The sequence below is a fragment of the Triticum dicoccoides genome, chromosome 5A, assembly GCF_002162155.2.
Source record: "Triticum dicoccoides isolate Atlit2015 ecotype Zavitan chromosome 5A, WEW_v2.0, whole genome shotgun sequence".
Taxonomy (NCBI): domain Eukaryota; kingdom Viridiplantae; phylum Streptophyta; class Magnoliopsida; order Poales; family Poaceae; genus Triticum; species Triticum dicoccoides.
The window spans coordinates 577,334,903-577,357,163 of record NC_041388.1 but is presented as its reverse complement, the minus strand read 5'-3'; the positions used below and the strand labels follow the sequence as shown (position 1 = coordinate 577,357,163).

The 22,261-nt window shown below is 44.7% G+C and overlaps 1 protein-coding gene across 1 annotated transcript; it reads right to left on the bottom strand.

Annotated features, from left to right (window-relative positions):
• Window positions 1-10,174: 10,174 nt before the first annotated feature.
• Window positions 10,175-10,915, bottom strand: LOC119300043. Its single transcript, XM_037577126.1, has one exon. The coding sequence runs from the start codon at window positions 10,913-10,915 to the stop codon at window positions 10,334-10,336; it is 582 nt and encodes a 193-aa protein (XP_037433023.1). The 3' UTR covers window positions 10,175-10,333.
• Between the last annotated feature and the right edge of the window lie 11,346 nt (window positions 10,916-22,261).

The window sequence follows — 22,261 nt, the reverse complement described above, 5'->3', positions numbered from 1 at the left end:
CGTGCCCTCCACCCTCGTGGGCCCCCTGTTGCTCCACCGACGTACTTCTTCCTCCTATATATACCTACGTACCCCCCAAACGATCAGATACGGAGCCAAAACCCTAATTCCACCGCTGTAACTTTCTGTATCCATGAGATCCCATCTTGGGGCCTGTTCCGGAGTTCCGCCGGAGGGGGCATCGATCACAAAGGGCTTCTACATCAACACCATAGCCTCTCCGATGAAGTGTGAGTAGTTTACCTAAGACCTTCGGGTCCATAGTTATTAGCTAGATGGCTTCTTCTCTCTTTTTGGATCTCAATACAAAGTTCTCCCCCTCTCTTGTGGAGATCTATTCGATGTAATCTTCTTTTTGCGGTGTGTTTATTGAGACCAATGAATTGTGGGTTTATGATCAAGTTTATCTATGAACAATATTTGAATCTTCTCTGAATTCTTTTATTTATGATTGGTTATCTTTGCAAGTCTCTTCGAATTATCAGTTTGGTTTGGCCTACTAGATTGATCTTTCTTGCAGTGGGAGAAGTGCTTAGCTTTGGGTTCAATCTTGCGGTGTCCTTTCCCAGTGACAGTAGGGGCAGCAAGGCACGTATTGTATTGTTGCCATCGAGGATAACAAGATGGGGTTTTCATCATATTGCATGAGTTTATCCCTCTACATCATGTCATCTTGCTTAAGGCGTTACTCTGTTCTTATGAACTTAATACTCTAGATGCATGCTGGATAGCGGTCGATGTGTGGAGTAATAGTAGTAGATGCAGGCAGGAGTCGGTCTACTTGTCTCGGACGTGATGCCTATATACATGATCATACCTAGATATTCTTATAACTATGCTCAATTCTGTCAATTGCTCAACAGTAATTTGTTCACCCACCGTAAAATACCTATGCTCTTGAGAGAAGCCACTAGTGAAACCTATGGCCTCGGTTCTATCTTCATCATATTAAATCTTCCAATACTTATATATTTTCATTGATTCTGTTTTACTTTGCATCTTTATCATAAAAATACCAAAAATATTATCTTATCATATTTATCAGATCTCACTCTCGTAAGTGACCGTGTAGGGATTGACAACCCCTTATCGCGTTGGTTGCGAGGATTTATTTGTTTTGTGTAGGTGCGAGGGACTCGCGCGTAGCCTCCTACTGGATTGATACCTTGGTTCTCAAAAACTAAGGGAAATATTTACGCTACTTTGCTGCACCACCCTTTCCTCTTCAAGGGAAAACCAATGCAAGTGCTCAAGAGGTAGCATGTACCAATTTTTGTAGTTAAACGGAAGACTATACCAGAGGAATGTTGAGCAATGAAGAAAGAAAGTGAGAATTTATTCCAGCCTTGTAGTATCATCGCGATTATAAATGTTGTGGTAGCATTTCAAGTGAAGACCGCTTTATGAGGAGAGAGAATGACTGAGTGTTAGTATACATGATTTATTTTTTGCATATTCGAAGTATTGATTTGACTACAGGAGGCCTGATCAACAATGAACATCATGTTGATAGATAACTTACGTAATCAATGCCTAAGCTGGACACAAACCAAAGGGGGTAAAGTGCAAAAAATAAATACCTAGGGCAAAAGGCTATTTTTTAATCATCTAAGTCCTTCAAAAATATATTCATTCAGAGATAACTTACGTAATCAATGCCTAAGCTGGACACAAACCAAAGGGGGTGAAGTGCAAAAAATAAATACCTAGGGCAAAAGGCTATTTTTTAATCATCTAAGTCCTTCAAAAATATATTCATTCAAAGTTTTCTCCAAGGCTGGGGGGAGTGCCCCCAGGCTAATACGTGGCTCTGTCGTTGTACGGTGTCATATTGTATGATATATGGCATTGTACAATGGCATGTTCTACGATATATGCCACTGTGTTTCCTGCCAATAACAAAGAACTTTTTGTCCAGGTCCGAGAAACTGAAAGGGGTTCCACTAAGGTTAGCTGCATGCTCCTAGTAAGTCCCACTTCTTGACGTTGTGTCGAAGAAGTGACAGGACAAGGGCATTCACATCCAAATTTTGCCCAGGGAGACAGAGATTTTGATGAGACCACATATGGACCCATATACAATTTTGTATTGTCATTGCTAAGAAAGTAATCAAGCTTGAACTCACTATGCACAACAAAGTAAGAGCCAATTCCAAAGGGATAGGGGGTGTGTAATTGCCCATTGATGCCCTGGAAGTGGAAAGGGTTGAGTTCTGGCCTTTTCAAAGTAAGAGTATTGATCCAATAGAGAGCTTATGAAATATCATTGCCTCTTATAGAGGTTTTTCAGAATGTGCCTTCAAGTTAGTTGTGATCCACTCGTAAAAAAATGTTAGTTGCGATCCAAATAAAAAGTGATGCAAAGGTGGAAATATTGCAAGAATGTGGTGACAAGAATGAAAGTGCACAAGAATAGAAGTAATGAACAAGGGAGTAGTGGAATGATGAAATTTGTAGTCGGGCTAAGGCATCTTTGAAACTCCTGATTCAACACTAGTATGTTTGTTACTTAATTTTATAAATGCACAACTTTTGGTTAAGGTAATGTGGCTCCTTTTCTCAAAGAACGAGATGCGCCATGCATACCAGCCCAAGGATCCATGTCTTCTGGTATATACGGTGCAAATTGGCATCAAGATGAACCACGGTATATTACAAATGGTAGGGTGCATAGGTTCTTATGTTACATCACCTGGCAAGGCAAAGGTGCCTCATGTGCATCATCGATACGTACATTATTAATTTAACATGGCCTCGAAGTCTAGTAGCGGAATAGAAAAGACGGTGGGGATCCATCCAAAGGGACCCTGCTGGGAAACGACCCCAGGGCACGAACTCGACATCCTCAAAATACTCGCATTTAGCATACCACTTAGCTTTAGCAACCATACCATCTTGATCGCCCGATCATTGTAACTGGTGAGTATTTTTAGTGATCCCGTAATGAATAACAGAAAGGTTCCACGCCTTTTCCCTAGAGGCGGCCCTGAGTTATCGAACCCATTATGACAAGGGTTTCTACCAAGATTTTGCAAGAGTATTAATTTCTAGTTTTTAGACCAGATTGTTACACCTTTGAATGTAAACACTAGAATTAAAATAGGCATGGGTATGAGGACTTGGATTATTACAACCATATGTTTGTGATTGGGATCATGATGACCTTAATTTGTACTCTTGAAGACACCCATTAATATGTGCTTACAACGTATCAAAGTGAGGGATATGTACAAATCACATCTTAACCGGGGCTCGTCCTGCATCAAGAATCAGTTGTCCAACCACATCCCCTATCCGTCTCGCATCGTTACCTTGGTTATTAAGATATATCAAACAAAAGCATTGGGCGTTTAATGGCTACACCTCATGTATCCCCAAGGATTGGTTCCATGCTACCAGACTAAACCTTTCTATCATGGTTGTTCAGAATAGCGATCCACGCCCACCCTTCTCCTAGCCCCCTCCTTGATCGAACTCTATGATCTTGGATACCTATAGGGCCGAAGAACAAGAAAGAGACACAATTTTTTTCACACATACATGACATTCATTCAAACTCATTCCATCGATCCCTCATATAAACACATCAGGTTGCAAGGCTATTCCTTCACCCATTGCATTGCTGAATTACTCACACGTGGCGACCGGACCACAAAATGAAATCATTTAAGAACACGTCATGATGAAAGCTTTGTTCATAATATGTCTTATAATGGTTGTCGGATGTGATACACGATTACAATTAGGGCTAACTTGGAGGTGGATTATTGCAATGAAGGAGATGGTGGTGGCTATGGAGATGAGATGGGAAATGACAGCCATTAGGGTTCATGAATGGCTTCTGGTGCGGAGACGAAAGTTTTGCGACTTTCCCTTCGCGATTCTGGTATGGAGTGATGGTGCCATGCACCGGGGGTGGCTTCTGCATAGGAAGCTCAACAATTGTCCCAGCAAGAGGCCCCTCAGGCCCACTAAGGAGGCAAAGCCATGAGAAGGGCCTAGGGCGACCTATATGCAGTTTCGTGACCCTCGTGGACTCCAAGCCAGGAGGGCGGCTGGATAGATCACATCCCCCTCATGTAAAACCTAGCTCCCACCATGTATATAAAGGGGAGCTAGAGACCCTTAGATGCATATATTCTCCCGTAGAACAACTCTTCGTAACAATCTCATCTACACCAATGTACTCCATCGCATGAGGCATCCCTCCACCATGAATAACAATAACAAGCAGAATGTAGGGTTTTACTCTTCGGAGGCCCGAACCTAGGTAACTCGTGCATGCGGGCTCTATCCCAGTACTCCCGGCCATGCAAGGCACCCTACCGAGGGATCTAACGGTTTTTCGCTCCATCATGGGGGGCTTTATAAAAGTGGTTGTGTTGGACGCCACGATGTCGCTCGCACATGGTACGAGCGCGTGCACTCATACCAGATGACATCTTCTGCTCTAGATTGCCTTGTGCGCCACCCACTTGATCTCTTCTTTCTCCATTTTGTGCCTTTCCATGTAAAGGATTGATTTTATCCATATATGTCCCATTTTCCCGTGGAAACAAAATAAAGAGAGAATTTCGTAATTTCTTGCATTCATTAGTCATTAGTGCAAATATCTGAGGGAAATCTCAGATTTAATAAGATAAACTGGTTTAATCAATGGTACGATGAGTCTAAAAGATGCACTCATCAACCTCCCAACCTTAAACCTTGATCATCCTCGATCAACATAGACAGAAATCCAAACTGTAAGGAATTCAGTTGTTTAAACTAAAATAACAAAAATGCTTGATTCACTTACCATTGGTATGCCTATATAGCCCTCCGCTTCTTCGCCTGAAAGCTTAGTATAGATGTAGCGGTGGCATGGTTATTATGCAAGTGCTAGTGAAGCAAACATAGTCAACACAAAGCTCTTTCTCAACTAGACAAACAACAAAGTAACTTCCATTATATTTACTCTAGTTGACACTTGCTTGTCGGGAACGTGTGAAAGAGAATTTTCTTTCTTGAGCAATGAAAACATAAATTACGGGAGTGTGAAAGGTATGTAAAGACAACATGATACTAGAGTAACTCGCTAATACCCGACCCAAAAATGTCTCCTCATCAAGGGTCTCAAGCACTTCATTTCAATCATTACTTGCTGAAACTTTTGTTCTCTAGTGACGAGATTATGTCAAAGAAATGATACATGCATAGAGTTCCGTTGTGGATTAAATATGAGTACCATGGACCAATATGTTGCCTCTTTCAAGTTCTTTTGATCAGTACTCATTTATTACCACATACACACACTCTTCAAGAGAAAGCTGGATAATATTCGATGTAGGGTTGCCACTACGAACGTTGACAAATTCATATCCAAAATCGAGGCCAAACTCAGGTGGATCGTTCATTGTAATTATTATTTTTCAAATGAGCACATCATTTAATTTGTCTACATGGAATAAACACCTCATCATCACCTGAATCAATACCTCCATGTCAGCAGGGGCGGATCTCCCGATAGGGCGCTCGTGCTACCTTGATTTTTGGCGATTCTGTTATATACATACTCCCTCCGTCCTTTAAAGAGTGTACTTCCAACTTTGTTGGAGGGTCAAACTATCTCAAAGTTTGACCGAGTTTGTGCAAAAATATATCAATGTTTATGAAACCAATTAGGGATATGATGAAAGTATATTTTATCATGAATCTATTGATACTAATTTGATGGCATAAATGTTGGTGTATTATTGTATAAATACGGTCAAACATAAAAAAGTCTAACTTTCCAACAAAGTTGGAAGTACATTTTTTAAAGGACGGAGGGAGTATGCATATATACAATCCGATCAATTGCTAAGAGTAAATACGGCTAAAATTCACCATGAAACGTTTTTGGGCCGTGATGAAACATTGCACCCACCTGGACAAGTTATTGGGCCATAGCAACTAGAAGGTCCCGGGTCAGGGCGGACGCCCTGTTTGCCCGGCCTATGGGCTGGGCCTAGTCCTGTACCAGCCTCGCTCGATCCAGTCATCGAGTCATACATTTGTCCATGCCACACCATGCTTCCCCTCGACATGAACCCTAGCAGCCAGCAGGAGCGACCTTAACAGAGGATACGGAGGAAATGAAGGACATGAAAAATTCTTTCTATAACAAATTGTACACGTCGGAGGGGACTAATGACATGGAGAGTGTTCTGGACACAGTACCTTGCAAGGTAGCACCACAGATGAACAGTAAGCTCAATGCAACGTACACAACAACAGAGATTAAAACAACATTGTTTCAGATGTCTCCGTTAAAGGCCCCTGGGCCGGACGGCTTTCCAGCCCAATTCTTCCAAAAGCATTGGGACATTTGTGGTGAGGCAGTAACAAAGGTGGTACTAAGCATTGTTGAAGGTAAAGAAAGTGCTCATGAATTGAACAGTACGGTTCTGGTCCTAATACCAAAGGTTAAAAACCCAAAATTATTATCTCAATTTCGTCCTATAAGCCTCTGCAATGTTTTATATAAAATAGCTTCAAAGGTTATAGCTAACCGGTTGAAAAGTATACTTCCAGAGATCATATCTGAGGAGCATCCGGCCTTTATTCCTGGCCGCCTTATAACATATAATATTATTGCTGCTTACGAATGCTTACACTTTATGAAGAGGAATAAAGCCCAGAAACATAGACATTGTGCATTAAAGTTGGATATGATGAAGGCATATGACAGAGTAGAGTGGGGTTATTTGAGAGCTACCATGTTGAAGTTGGGTTTCTAGGAGAGGTGGGTAAACATTGTCATGAGTATGGTCACATCAGTATCTTTCTCAGTCATGTTCAATGGACAACGACTTGATAATTTTAATCCAACACGAGGTATCCGTCAGGGGGATCCTATCTCACCCTATTTGTTTTTGCTGGTAGCAGAGGGCCTTTCGTGCCTTTTGAAATCCAGAGTTCAGTCATCTAGCCTTGGTGGCATACAGGTGGCCACATCGGCTCCGCCGGTGAACCATTTGTTGTTTGCTGATGACAGCCTGCTGTTTTTTAAAGCATCAACGGAGGGGGCTGAGGAAGTTTCCCACTTGCTGGAAAGTTATGCAAATGCTTCAGGACAAAGGATGAATAAGGACAAATCCTCAATTTTCTTTAGCAAAGGCTGTCCAGAAAGTGTGAGAGCATCTGTTAAAGCTATCCTTAATGTACCAAACGAGCAGTTAAATGAGAAATATTTGGGTATGCCGTCAGATGTAGGAGTTTCAAAAAATGGTTCTTTCAAGTACCTAAAGGACCGTCTATGGGAAAAAATACAAGGGTGGATGGAGAAAGTTTTGTCGGTAGCAGGTAAAGAGGTTCTGATTAAATCCATTGCCCAAGCAATTCCGGTTTACTCGATGGCATGTTTTAAACTCCCTAGGGGGTTGTGTGAGAGCTTAACCTCAATGATCAAGGCTTTCTGGTGGGGCAGCAAGAGAGGTAAGAGGAAACCCTATTGGGTATCTTGAGATACGATGAGCATGCTGAAGTACATGGGAGGTTTGGGTTTCCGGGATTTCGAGATTTTCAACTTGGCTCTCTTAGCACGGCAGGCGTGTAGAATTCTGGAGCAACCTGAGTCTCTAAGTGCGAGAATATTGAAGGGAGTTTACTATCCGAGCTCAGACTTTCTCATTGCTGAACTGGGGAACCATCCCTCACAAATCTGGAGGTCGGTAATGGAGGGTCGTGATGTGCTAAAACAGGGTCTAATCAAGAGAATTGGCAATGGAAGCTCCACTAGCATTGGGACATGAACTGGATTCCACGACCTGAGAATATGCGACCTATTGTTTCTCTTATTCAGAACCCACCACTGATGGTGGCTGAGCTATTGGATCCTTTGAATGCATGCTGGGATGTTCAACTAATTCAACAAATCTTTCTGCCGAATGATGCTTTAGCTATACTTCAGATTCCGGTGTGCACACGTAATATGGATGATTTTTGGTCATGGGGTTTTGAGAAGAATGGGTTGTTCATGGTATGGTCTGCGTACAAGATGATTGTAGCTACAAAGAAGCGGAGAGAGGATTGGCTGGACGAGCGACCGGGCCCTTCAAACACAGCCCAGAATGAAAAGTCATGGGAGATGCTCTGGCATGTTGCAGTACCAGCGAAAATCAGGAGCTTCTTATAGAGGCTAGCTCATAATTCAATTCCCACAGAAGATATCAGGAACCAGAGAAATATGTCGACACATGACAGATGCTATGTGTGTGGCATGACAGACTCATGGAAGCATAGCTTGATTGAATGTAGCATGGCGAGATGCGTATGGGCTTTGGTGGATCCGAAGCTACTAGAACATATGATTGAAACAACGGAACCAACGGCACGCTCTTTGCTGTTCTCGATGATGGAAGTGCTAAGTCGCGACGAGATGACACAGATGGGTGTTACGCTTTGGGCAGTCTGGTATGCGCGAAGAAAGTTCATACATGAGGGCCTAAACCAGAGTCCACTGTCGACACACCTTTTTGTGACCAGATTCATAGCTGAACTTGATCAGTTAAAGGAGCCACCAGCCCCACATGCGATTATGAACTGTGATGCAAATCGCTTTCCGTGGGTCATGCCAGCGGAGGGGTGTGCAAAAATAAATGCTGATGGGGGTATTTCCCTAGACCACAATGTAGGTGCTGTTGCTGCTATATGTCGTGATCGGGGAGGTAATTATATGGGGTCGTCTATTCTGGTTGTACAAGGAGCAACTGATCCAGCTACAGTAGAAGCTTTGGCATGTCGGGAAGCTCAAGCGTTGGCGAGGGATTTGAGCTTGCATCATATTTAGGTGGCTTTATATTGCAAGCAGGTCATCTCACATATAAAGCAAGGAGTTGGAGGCAATTATGGGAGTATTATTAGAGAGGTGATTGAAACTTCCAGAGTTTTCATGGCTTGTAATTTTATGTTTGAACCTAGATCTTCAAACCTTGAAGCTCATAGGTTAGCTAGGTATGGTGTTACTCTTTCTTTGGGGAGACACATATGGTTGCGGCATCCTCATGATGCTGATATTATCCCTGTAAACATTCTAACCATGCAATAAAGACCTAGCTATCCTTTTTTTAAAAAGGAGCGACCTGCGTTTGCGGCGGACAGCAGGAGGGCCGAGCACGTGTTGGAGGCCGACGACCAGCAGAAGCGAGCATGGACGTGATCGCTTACGTTACGTGTGTTTCCGGCGGCAAGCAGGAGCTCACTGCGAAGTGAGGCCGACGGCTAGAAGGCATGAACGGAAAGGAAAAATGGTTAGCAAAGACGAAGGAGAGCGGTAATTTGTTTTTGAATTTATTGTCATTTCTTTAAATAATGGTCTCACAATCTATAACTACCATGCAGTGATTAGTGGGATTTTTTGTGATGAATAAAGATTAATGCTTCGACTGTTTCCTTTTTAGACCTGATCGAATGGATGGCACCAAGTGACACATGTGGTAAGCAATTCAAATTATTCAAAAAGAATGGATGACAAACTTGGTTACGGGGTTTCTTCAAATTAATTGGGTACGGCAATTGAAAAAATGCAATCACGGTGTATTTAAATTATTTTTTTTGGATCATAAAGCTATGCTTAAGAGTTCGCCCCACTTTAAAAAAGCTGCCCTACTAATGGCATTGCCTCAGAGACACGGCCGGGGCAAGGTGTCCGCCACAACTCTCTCATTGTTTTTTTGTGTCCTCTTTGGATACCTTGGCTGCCTCGGCAAATAAGTTTTTTTCTTTTTGCAAATTTGAATCTTGTATTAGTCAAACGCCATCATGATTACAATCGGAGCTAGCAAGCTCCGCAGCTTTAGGAGGACCAAAACCTAAACCATGTCATAGTTCAACCTTTCATCCTTGCAAAGATATCCAAACAATTGCTAACTTTATTTTTAGGACCTATGAATATAATTAATACTAGTCTCACGAAGACTCATCAAATGCTTTACCAGAGAACATAAATACCTCCTCCCAACGTAAATCTCTGTATGTGATGTGCTTGTGTCCGTCGCCATTGAGCGATTCTTCTTGTCCTTTTTGGAGTGTGTATTTTTTTTCCCCAATCACATTACTCGGTATATACATTTAGTTGCATACAATGGCAACAAAGAAGACGTACACCAGAAAGAAAAGAAGAAAAAAGAGCGGATACAAGGTGGAACAAGAATGCGGTGTGGATCAAACACGACACACAAGCTTCCCATTTCCTCCTCTACATCGGTTTCCCCCCGAGGAAAACGAAGGAAGCCTACCCGAGCAAGAATCAAGAAAGCCGTAGAAGAAGCCAGGGCGTCGCATGCATGCGGGAGCCGCCGGCCTGTCCCGATCATCTGTTCTCGTCGCCGAGCGACGAGGGGCTCCTCCAGAAGCCGGCGCCGTAGAACCTCGACCACACCTCCTTCTCCGTCTCCCCCGCCTCCTCCTCCGGCGGCTGACCCGCGGGCCAGACCACCGCCGCGTCGCCGGGCCCGGCCACGGTGCCGTCGTCGACGAGCAGCTCGTACATGTCCACCGCCTGCCCCGCAGAGGCCGAGCGGCGGCGCCGGCGCGCCCGGACCGCGCGCCGGCAGAGCGCGGCAGGCGCGCGGACCGTGGCGAGCACGACGACCTCCACCATGACGCAGGGGAAGCAGCAGCACACGGCGGCGCACCCGGCCGCCGTGCCGCCGGCCACCTCGCCGCAGCGGGGCTGCCTGCCGCTGCGGCTGATCGCCTCGCTGTCGCAGCGCTGGTGGCCGTGCGCATGCGGCTGCGGGTGGCTGTGCGAGCGGCGCGGCTGGAAGGCCGCGGACCGCCTGAGCGGGGGCTTGGGAGCGTCCTGCGCCCTCGCCGCCGCGACGGCCACGGAGGTGGCGGGGGCGGAGGCCTCCGAGCGGTGGCGGGGCTTGCTAGAGTGGGTGGTGGCCATGGCTTGGCTTGCCTGGGCGAGTCGTTCGCGCGCGGGTGGCCTTAGAGCTGCCGCGGCGGCCACCACGTGGAACGCCCGCCGAAGAAAATAGTACGTGCGCTCGGCGGGAGGGGAAGCTTAAAGCGTGGGTGGATGACGAGGGCCGCGCTTAAATGGGTGTTGCGGCTCGGGCGGCCATCGCGGCGGCGAAACCGGCCGGCCTCTCTCACCATTATTGGGGCGGGGCAGACAGGAAGGCGGAAACGGAAAGGCGCCACGGAGCGGAGCAGAGCAGAGCAGCAGACATGCGTGCGTCCATGCACGAGCGCGCACGTTTCGTGGGAGAAGCCGGCCAGCCAAACTTCTGCGCGAATCTCTACCGTCGCGAGCCCGGCAGCAACGTGGCGCGGACGGAATGTTGGGCAGCGACACTGTTTGCTTGCTATGCTCTGCGCCCGTATTACCACGACGGCACCGATCGACCAAATCTTTCGGTTGCACGATCGAACCCCCGTGCCGCATGCGGTGTCGTCTCGTCTCTCGCATCCTCGTGCACTTTGCGTCCGATTCTCGTGCGGTTTTCTCTTTGATGTATTTTTCGGGATCGATTTTAGAGCATCTCCAATGGCTGCCCTATTTTAGGGCATCAAAAGTTGACGGAGTAAAAAATTTGGAAATGGCTAGTGATAAGTCGACTAAAATTTTCAATTTAAGTCAGTCTTCAGTCGTTGGATGAAAAACACACGCTTCTTCAACTTCCAAACCACCTTAGAATTTTCATTTTGCCAATACCGATCCTCGGGTTTGCGCCTAGGGGGTGATCTTGATACTTTTCCATTAGTTAGCCGATAAAAACTTTTCTCTTCACTCTTCTTTTGGTATTTATCTAATAATTGTGCAAAAGTGACTTTGGATTTTTTGCACTTGTGCTTATTGCGGCATTTATCTTCTTTGTCTTGACTTGCATCGATCTTTGGATTTTCTTGTTGTCCCCTAGTCCTTTGTGTCTTCATTGTAGCTTCGATGGAATTCTCACCTTCAAAATTATATTCATTGTGCTCTTCAACAACTTGGTTACTTGAAAGCTTGATCCCATCATCTATATTTTTTACCTTCTCTTTAAATGGATTGGCTTGAAGCAGCCGATGCAAAAATATTTTGCCGTCGGGACCAATTGGAATAGACTCATCATCTTTTGGTGTCTCAACAAATTTCAATCATCCTTTATTAATAACCGATTTAACTATTTGACGAAACATATTGCAATCCTTAATACTATGTTTGAACGAATCATGCAACTTTCAATACATTCGTCTGTGGATATATGGCTTGGCATGGTGATCAAGAATTCTAATGTAATTATTTTTTAGCAACAAATCAAAGATTTGATCACACATATTTGAATCGAAGGTATACCTTTTGTTTTCTAGCCGATCTTGATGTGCGAATGACTTCGGAGGTAAGCAAACGAATGATTCAGATTTAGAATCTCCCCATTCGGCTATGCATTGTGTTTTGCACTCTATTTCCAATATCTTTGGATATGATATAATATTAGCATCGGATTCTCAAAAGAATTTAACCTTAGCTTTAAACTTCTAAAATCAAAATAGTTAGAACATACATGTCTCAATTGAGACCATGCGTAAGCCAAGTATGAAGCAAGTAAAGCTATCCAATTAGATATTAACTTTAAATAAAGTAATGAGAAAAGTTTTGGCTTCAATAATAAGTCACTATCGGTCTCTTTGAATGGTACAATGTATTGACCGATATGCTTTGTAAGAATTTTATTGCTATCGATCTCTTTGAGTGGCACAATGTATTGACCGACATGCTTTGTAACAATTTTATTGCTAACAAGTAAATTACCCTTCAGCATTGGTCTTTCAAAATTACTTATGAGAATTTTTCTTATAGAAGCATCAACAATAAAGTTATGACCAAATCGTAAGATAGGTAAATCACTTGCTAGACATACCTCTTCAAACACATTGGGAGAGCATGATGGTTGCTTTACTTGAACGATATCTTGTTCCTCTTTCGAATAGCTCCTCAACACCTTGTCGTCCTATTTTTCTAGAACAGATTCGGCATACATAATATTTGATTCGGTCTTTTCAATAACCGAATTAACTTTGTTATCTGAATCACCACTTTGTTGGGGAACGTAGCGGAAATTTAAAATTTTCTACGCATCACCAAGATCAATCTATGAAGTAATCTAGCAACGAGGGGAAGGAGAGTGCAACTACATACCCTTGTAGATCGCTAAGCGGAAGCGTTCAAGTGAACGGGGTTGATGGAGTCATACTCGTCGTGATTCAAATCACCGACGATCCTAGTGCCGAACGGACGGCACCTCCGCGTTCAACACACGTACAGCCCGGTGACGTCTCCTACGCCTTGATCCAGCAAGGGGAGAAGGAGAGGTTGGGGAAGACTCCATCCAGCAGCAGCACGACGGCGTGGTGGTGGTGGAGGAGCGCGGGACTCCAGCAGGGCTTCGCCAAGCACTACGAGAGACAAGGAGGAAGAGAGGTAGGGCTGCGCCAAGAGGGAGAGGATCTCGTGTGTCTTGCAGCCTCCAATACCTCAAGTATATATAGGGGAAGGGGAGGGGCTGCGCCCCCACCTAGGGTTCCCTCCCTAGGGGTGGCGGCGGCCCCCAGATCCCATCTGGGTGGCGGCCACAAGGGGGAGAGGGGAAGGCGCACCTGGGGTGGGCCTTAGGGCCCATCTACCCTAGGGTTTGCCCCCCTCCCCTCTTGGAGGCGCCTTGGGCCTTGGTGGGAGGTGCCCCAGCCCACATCTGGGGGCTGCCGCCACCCCTAGGGAGGGAACCCTAGGTGGGGGCGCAGCCCCTCCCCTTTCCCTATATATACTTGAGGTATTGCAGGCTGCAAGACACACGAGATCCTCTCCCTCTTGGCGCAGCCCTACCTCTCTTCCTCCTCGTCTCTCGTAGTGCTTGGCGAAGCCCTGCTGGAGTCCCGCGCTCCTCCACCACCACCACGCCGTCGTGCTGCTGCTGGATGGAGTCTTCCCCAACCTCTCCTTCTCCCCTTGCTGGATCAAGGTGTAGGAGACGTCACCGGGCTGTACGTGTGTTGAACGCGGAGGTGCCGTCTGTTCGGCACTAGGATCATCGGTGATTTGAATCACGACGAGTATGACTCCATCAACCCCGTTCACTTGAACGCTTCCGCTTAGCGTTCTACAAGGGTATGTAGATGCAGTCTCCTTCCCCTCGTTGCTAGATTACTCCATAGATTGATCTTGGTGATGCGTAGAAAATTTTGAATTTCTGCTACATTCCCCAACAGTGGCATCATGAGCTAGGTCTATGCGTAGTTACTATGCACGAGTAGAACACAAAGTAGTTGTGGGCGTCGATATTGTCAATTATCTTGCCGTTACTAGTCTTATCTTGATTCGGCGGCATCGTGGGTTGAAGCGGCCCGGACCAACCTTACGTGTACGCTTACGTGAGACCGGTTCCACCGACTGACATGCACTAGTTGCATCAGGTGGCTGGCGGGTGTCTGTCTCTCCCACTTTAGTCGGATCGGATTCGATGAACAGGATCCTTATGAAGGGTAAATATAAATTGGCAATTCATGTTGTGGTTTTGGCGTAGGTAAGAAACGTTCTTGCTAGAAACCTATAGCAGCCACGTAAAAAACTTGCAACAACAATTAGAGGACGTCTAACTTGTTTTTGCAGCAAGTGTTTTGTGATGTGATATGGCCAAAGGATGTGATGAATGATATATATGTGATGTATGAGATCATGTTCTTGTAATAGGAATCACGACTTGCATGTTGATGAGTATGACAACCGGCAGGAGCTATAGGAGTTGTCTTTATTTTTTGTATGACCTGCGTGTCATTGAGAAACGCCATGTAAATTACTTTACTTTATTGCAAAACGTGTTAGCCATAGTAGTAGAAGTAATAGTTGGCGAGCAACTTCATGGAGACACGATGATGGAGATCATGGTGTCATGCCGGTGACAAGATGATCATGGAGCCCCAAGATGGAGATCAAAGGAGCTATATGATATTGGCCATATCATGTCACTATTATTTGATTGCATGTGATGTTTATCATGTTTTTGCATCTTGTTTACTTAGAACGACGGTAGTAAATAAGATGATCCCTCATAATAATTTCAAGAAAGTGTTCCCCCTAACTGTGCACCATTGCGACAGTTTGTTGTTTCGAAGCACCACGTGATGATCGGGTGTGATAGATTCCAACGTTCACATACAACGGGTGTAAGACAGATTTACACATGCAAACACTTAGGTTTACTTGACAAGCCTAGCATGTACAGACATGGCCTCGGAACACAGAAGACCGAAAGGTCGAACATGAGTCGTATAGAAGATACGATCAACATGAAGATGTTCACCGATGTTGACTAGTCCGTATCACGTGATGATCGGACACGGCCTAGTTGACTCGGATCATGTAATCACTTAGATGACTAGAGGGATGTCTATCTGAGTGGGAGTTCATAAGATGAACTTAATTATCCTGAACATAGTCAAAAGGTCTTCGCAAATTATGTCGTAGCTCGCGCTTTAGTTCTACTGTTTAGATATGTTCCTAGAGAAAATTTAGTTGAAAGTTGATAGTAACAATTATGCGGACTAGGTCCGTAAACTGAGGATTGTCCTCATTGCTTCATAGAAGGCTTATGTCCTTAATGCACCGCTCAGTGTGCTGAACCTCGAACGTCGTCTGTGGATGTTGCGAACATCTGACATACACATTCTGATAACTACGTGATAGTTCAGTTAAACGGTTTAGAGTTGAGGCACCGAAGACATTTTAAAACGTCGCGAAACATGTGAGATGTTTCGAGGGCTGAAATTGGGATTTCAGGCTCGTGCCCACGTCAAGAGGTATAAGACCTCCGACGATTTTCTTAGCCTGCAAACTAAGGGAGAAAAGCTCAATTGTTGAGCTTGTGCTCAGATTGTCTGAGTACAACAATCATTTGAATCGAGTGGGAGTTGATCTTCCAGATGAGACAGTGATGTTTCTCCGAAGTCATTACCACCAAGCTGCTAGAGCTTCGTGATGAACTATAATATATCGGGGACATATATGATGATCCTTGAGATATTCGCGATGTTTGACACCACAAAAGTAGAAATCAAGAAGGAGCATCAATTTGTTGATGGTTGGTGAAACCACTAGTTTCAAGAAGGGCAAGGGCAAGAAGGGATACTTCATGAAACGGCAAATCAGCTGCTGCTCTAGTGAAGAAACCCAAGGTTGAACCCAAACCCGAGACTAAGTGCTTTTGTAATAAGGGGAACAGCCACTGGAGCAGAATTACCCTAGATACTTGGTAGATGAGAAGGCTGGCAAGGTCGATAGAAGTATATTGGATATACATTGTGTTAATGTGTACTTTACTAGTACTCCTAGTAACACCATGGTATTAAATACCGGTTCGGTTGCTAAGTGTTAGTAAACTCGAAATAAAAGGCTGCGGAGTAAACGAAGACTAGCTAAAGGTGAGCTGGCGATATGTGTTGGAAGTTTTTCCCAAGCTTGATGTGATCAAGCATCGCACGCTCCCTCTACCATCGAGATTGGTGTTTGCATTGAGCATAGACATGATTGGATTATGTCTATCGCAATACGGTTATTCATTTAAGGAGAATAATGGTTACTCTGTTTATTTGAATAATACCTTCAATGGTCTTGCACCTAAAATGAATGGTTTATTGAATCTCGATCGTAGTGATACACATGTTCATGCCAAAAGATATAAGTTAGTAATGATAGTACCACCTACTTGTGGCACTGCCACGTAAGTCATATCGGTATAAAACGCATGAAGAAGCTCCATGTTGATGGATCTTTGGGCTCACTCGTTTTTGAAAAGTTTGAGACATGCGAACCATGTCTATTGGTGTATATGCATGAAGAAACTCCATGCAAATGGACCGTTTGGACTCACTTGATTTTGAATCACTTGAGACATGCAAATCATACCACATGGGCAAGATGACTGAAAGCCTCGTTTTCAGTAAAATGGAACTAGAAAGCAACTTGTTGGAAGTAATACATTTTGATGTGTGCAGTCCAATGAGTGCTGAGGCGTGTAGTGGATATCGTTATGTTCTTACTTCACAGATGATTTGAGTAGATGTTGAGTATATTTACTTGATGAATCACGAGTCTGAATTTTTGAAAGGTTCAAGTAATTTCAGGGTGAAGGTGAGAGATCGTCGTGACAAGAGGATAAAATATCTATGATATAATCATAGAGATGAATATCTGAATTACGAGTTTGGCACAGAATTAAGACATTGTGGAAATTGTTTCACAACTAATACAGCCTGAAGCACCATAGTATGATGGTGTGTCCGAACATCATAACCGCACCCTATTGGATATGATGCATACCATGATGTCTCTTATTGAATTACCACGATAGTTTATGGGTTAGGCATTAGAGACAACCACATTCACTTTAAATAGGGCACCACGTAATTCCGATGAGATGACACCGTATGAACTATGGTTTAGAGAAACCTAAGCTGTCATTTGTTAAAAGGTTTGGGGCTGCGACGGTTATGTGAAAAGTTTCAGGCTGACAAGCTCGAACCCAAAGCGGATAAATGCATCTTCATAGGACACCCAAAACAGTTGGGTGTACCTCCTGTCTCAGATCCGAAAGCAATAAGGGATTGTTTCTAGAATCGGGTCCTTTCCCGAGGAATAGTTTCTCTCGAAAGAATTGAGTGGGAGGATGGTGGAGACTTGATGAGGTTATTGAACCGTCTCTTCAACTAGTGTGTGGCAGGGCACAGGGAGTTGTTCCTGCGGCACCTACACCAATTGAAGTGGAAGCTTATGATAGTGATCATGAAACTTCAGATCAAGTCACTACCAAAACTCGTGGGATGACAAGGATGCGTACTACTTCAGAATGGTACGTAATCCTGTCTTGGAAGTCATGTTGCTAGACAACAATGAACCTACGAGCTATGGAGAAGCGATGGAGGGCCTGGATTCCAAAATGGCTCGAGGCCATATAATCCGAGAGAGGATCCATATATGAAAACAAAGTGTAGACTTTGGAAAAACTACTTGATGGTTGTAAGGCTGTTAGGTACATATGGATTTTAAAAGGAAGACGGACAATGATGATAAGTATCACCATTAAGAAAGCTCGACTTGTCGTTAAGATGTTTTCCGACAAGTTCAAGGAGTTGACTACGATGAGACTTTCTCACTCGTAGCGATGCTAAGAGTCTGTTGGAATTATATTAGCGATTACTGCATTATTTATGAAATCTTGCAGATAGGATGTCAAAACATTGTTTCCTCGATGATTTTCTTGAGGAAAGGTTGTATGTGATACAACCGGAAGGTTTTGTCAATCCTGAAAGATGCTAACAAGTATGCAAAGCTCCAGCAATCCTTCTAAGGACTAGAGTAAGCATCTCGGAGTTGGAATGTATGCTTTGATGAGATGATCAAAGTTTTTGGGTGTATACAAAGTTTATGAGAAACTTGTATTTCCAAAGAAGTGAGTGGGAGCACTATAGAATTTCTGATGAGTATATGTTGTTGACATATTGTTGATCAGAAATGACGTAGAATTTCTGGAAAGCATATAGGGTTATTTGGAAAGTGTTTTTCAATGGAAAGCCTGGATTAAGCTACTTGAACATTGAGCATCAAGATCTATAAGGATAGATCAAAACGCTTAATGGTACTTTCAAATGAGCACATACCTTGACATGATCTTGAAGGTGTTCAAGATGGATCAGTCAAAGAAGGAGTTCTTGCCTGAGTTGTAAGGTATGAAGTTAAGACTTAAAGCTCGACCACGGTAGAAGAAAGAGGAAGGACGAAGGTCGTCCCCTATGCTTTTTTCATAGGCTCCATACGGTATGCCATGCTGAGTACCACACCTGATGTGTGCCTTGCCATATATTTGGCAAGAGGGTACAAAGGTGATCTAGGAGTAGATCACCAGATAGCGGTCTAAATTATCCTTAGAGGAATAAGGATATGTTTCTCGGTTATGGAGGTGATAAAGAGTTCGACGTAAAGAGTTACGTCGATGCAAGCTTAACACCTATCCGGATAGCTCTGAGTAGAGATACCGGATACGTATAATGGAGCAACAATTTAGAATAGCTCCAAGTAGAACAGTTATTTGAAATGGCTCCAAATGTAGCGTAGTAGTTGCATCTACAAGATGACATAGAAATTTGCGAAGTACATACGGATCTAAATGCTACAGACCCGTTGACTGAAACCTCTCTCACAAGCATAACATGATCAAACCCAGAACTCTATGGGTGTTAGTCACATGGAGATGTGACCTTGAGTGTTAATCACATATCGATGTGAACTGGATTATTGACTCTAGTGCAAGTGGGAGACTGTTGGAATATGCCCTAGAGGCAATAATAAATTGGTTATTATTATATTTCCTTGTTCAAGATAATCGTTTATTATCCATGCTAGAATTGTATTGATAGGAAACTCAGATACATGTGTGGATACATAGACAACACCATGTCCCTAGTAAGCCTCTAGTTGACTAGCTCGTTGATCAATATATGGTTACGGTTTCCTGACCATGGACATTGGATGTCGTCGATAACGGGATCACATCATTAGGAGAATGATGTGATGGACAAGACCCAATCCTAAGCCTAGCACAAGATCATGTAGTTCGTATGCTAAAGCTTTTCTAATGTCAAGTATCATTTCCTTAGACCATGAGATGTGCAACTCCCGGATACCGTAGGAGTGCTTTGGGTGTGCCAAACGTCACAACGTAACTGGGTGGCTATAAAGGTACACTACAGGCATCTCCGAAAGTGTCTGTTGGGTTGGCACGAATCGAGACTGGGATTTGTCACTCCGTGTAAACGGAGAGGTATCTCTGGGCCCACTCGGTAGGACATCATCATAATGTGCACAATGTGATCAAGGATTTGATCACGGGATGATGTGTTATGGAACGAGTAAAGAGACTTGCCGGTAACGAGATTAAACAAGGTATCGGGATACCGACGATCGAATCTCGGGCAAGTATCGTACCGCTAGACAAAGGGAACTGTATGCGGGATTGATTAAGTCCTTGACATCGTGGTTCATCCGATGAGATCATTGTGGAGCATGTGGGAGCCAACATGGGTATCTAGATCCCGCTGTTGGTTATTGACCGGAGAGGTGTCTCAGTCATGTCTACATGTTTCCCGAACCCGTAGGGTCTACACACTTAAGGTTCGATGACGCTAGGGTTATAGGGAAAGTATGTACGCGGTTACCGAATGTTGTTCGGAGTCCCGGATGAGATCTCGGATGTCATGAGGAGTTCCAGAATGGTTCGGAGGTAAAGATTGATATATAGGAAGTATGGTTTTGGCCACCGGAAGTGTTCCGGGCATCACCGGTAGTGTACCGAGACCACCGGAGGGGTCCGAGGGTCCACCAGGTGGGGCCACCAGCCCTGGAGGCCTACATGGGCCAATAGTGGGAAGGGACCGGCCCCTAGGTGGGCTGGGGCGCCTCCCACCAAGGCCCAAGGTGCCTCCAAGAGGGGAGGGGGGGCAAACCCTAGGGCAGATGGGCCCTAAGGCCCACCCCATGTGCGCCTCCCCCTCTCCCCCTTGTGGCCGCCACCCAGATGGGATCTGGGGGCTGCCGCCACCCCTAGGGAGGGAACCCTAGGTGGGGGCTCAGCCCCTCCCCTTCCCCTATATATACTTGAGGTATTGGAGGCTGCAAGACACACGAGATCCTCTCCCTCTTGGCGCAGCCCTACCTCTCTTCCTCCTCGTCTCTCGTAGTGCTTGGCGAAGCCCTGCTGGAGTCCCGCGCTCCTCCACCACCACCACGCCGTTGTGCTGCTGCTGGATGGAGTCTTCCCCAACCTCTCCTTCTCCCCTTGCTGGATCAAGGCGTAGGAGACGTCACCGGGCTGTATGTGTGTTGAACGCGGAGGTGCCGTCCGTTCGGCACTAGGATCATCGGTGATTTGAATCACGACGAGTATGACTCCATCAACCCCATTCACTTGAACGCTTCCGCTTAGCGATCTACAAGGGTATGTAGATGCACTCTCCTTCCCCTCGTTGCTAGATTACTCCATAGATTGATCTTGGTGATGCGTAGAAAATTTTGAATTCAGCAAACATTGCAGCTAGGCTATCTTTAAGCTTTTTTCGCCCAATTTCAGCCCAATCTTCATCGGATTACCCCCCAATACTTTCAGACTCTTTCGGTAACGAGATGTCATCGAAATTCTGTAATTGTGCAGGGACAACATGATATGCTACGTTACTAGGAAAAGACACATGCGCTCTGGTAGAATTCTCACTTATTCGGCCATGAGCATGAAGGCGCGGAGCCGAATTATGAACATCTACAATTGCATATGGTGCCGAAAAATTAGTAGCATGAGGTGTAGCATACGATGTTTGAGGGTAATTGGCCGAATAACTAATAGTAGCATGGCCAATTCCCCTATCCACCGACATGTTTGGATTAACATGTTGCAAATTAGTTGTCGATGAATAAAAAGATGAAACACTATGTTGCATGCCATTGAAAGTTCCTATATGGGGTGTTTCAACTTGATTAACCGAACTCATCATGTTGTTCATCAACATATAGATTTGTGGGGTTGCCGATGCATGGGAGTTGGGATACATATGTTGCATGTTGCTAAAATTATATGAAGTTGAAGCATGAAGATTATTCTGAATCGACTGTTGCACATAATTAGAGGCGTGATTGATAAAACTAGGGTTAGCCGATACAATATGCTCATTAGACGATCTAGCAACAACATATGCATTATTTGCATCTACAAAGGAGAATTGGGTATTTATATTATCTTTGTAGATCACAACTTCTTAATGACGATATCTTCGTAGCAAGAACGGGCCGAAGACCATTCAAAGCTTCGGTCCCCAGCAGAGTCGCCAAAAAGTGTGTTCGCACATGAACACGTCACCGTGTACCCTCGACGTCTGGCGTGATGCACCGCAACTCACGTCGAAGGAGACCCGTCCGAAAGCGCGGTACGCAAGCAATCCGGCGGGCGCTTTTGAAGAACCAAAACCCCACGCGCCTGGTAGGGACCCCGTCAAGGCGCGCGGCGGCTATGGGCTGCCCTAGGTCGCCCTAGCCGCCCCTAGGGCCTCGAGGTTCGCCGCCCTGAAATGAAGAAGAATGAACAAAGAACAAGGAAGAAAAAACAAGGGAGAGAGATAAAGGTAAAGGTAAAAAGTGATATATTGATAGATCGATTGTGTGTTGTTCAATCGGGCGTCACCCCTTACATATATATGAGGCGGCATGTCCAAA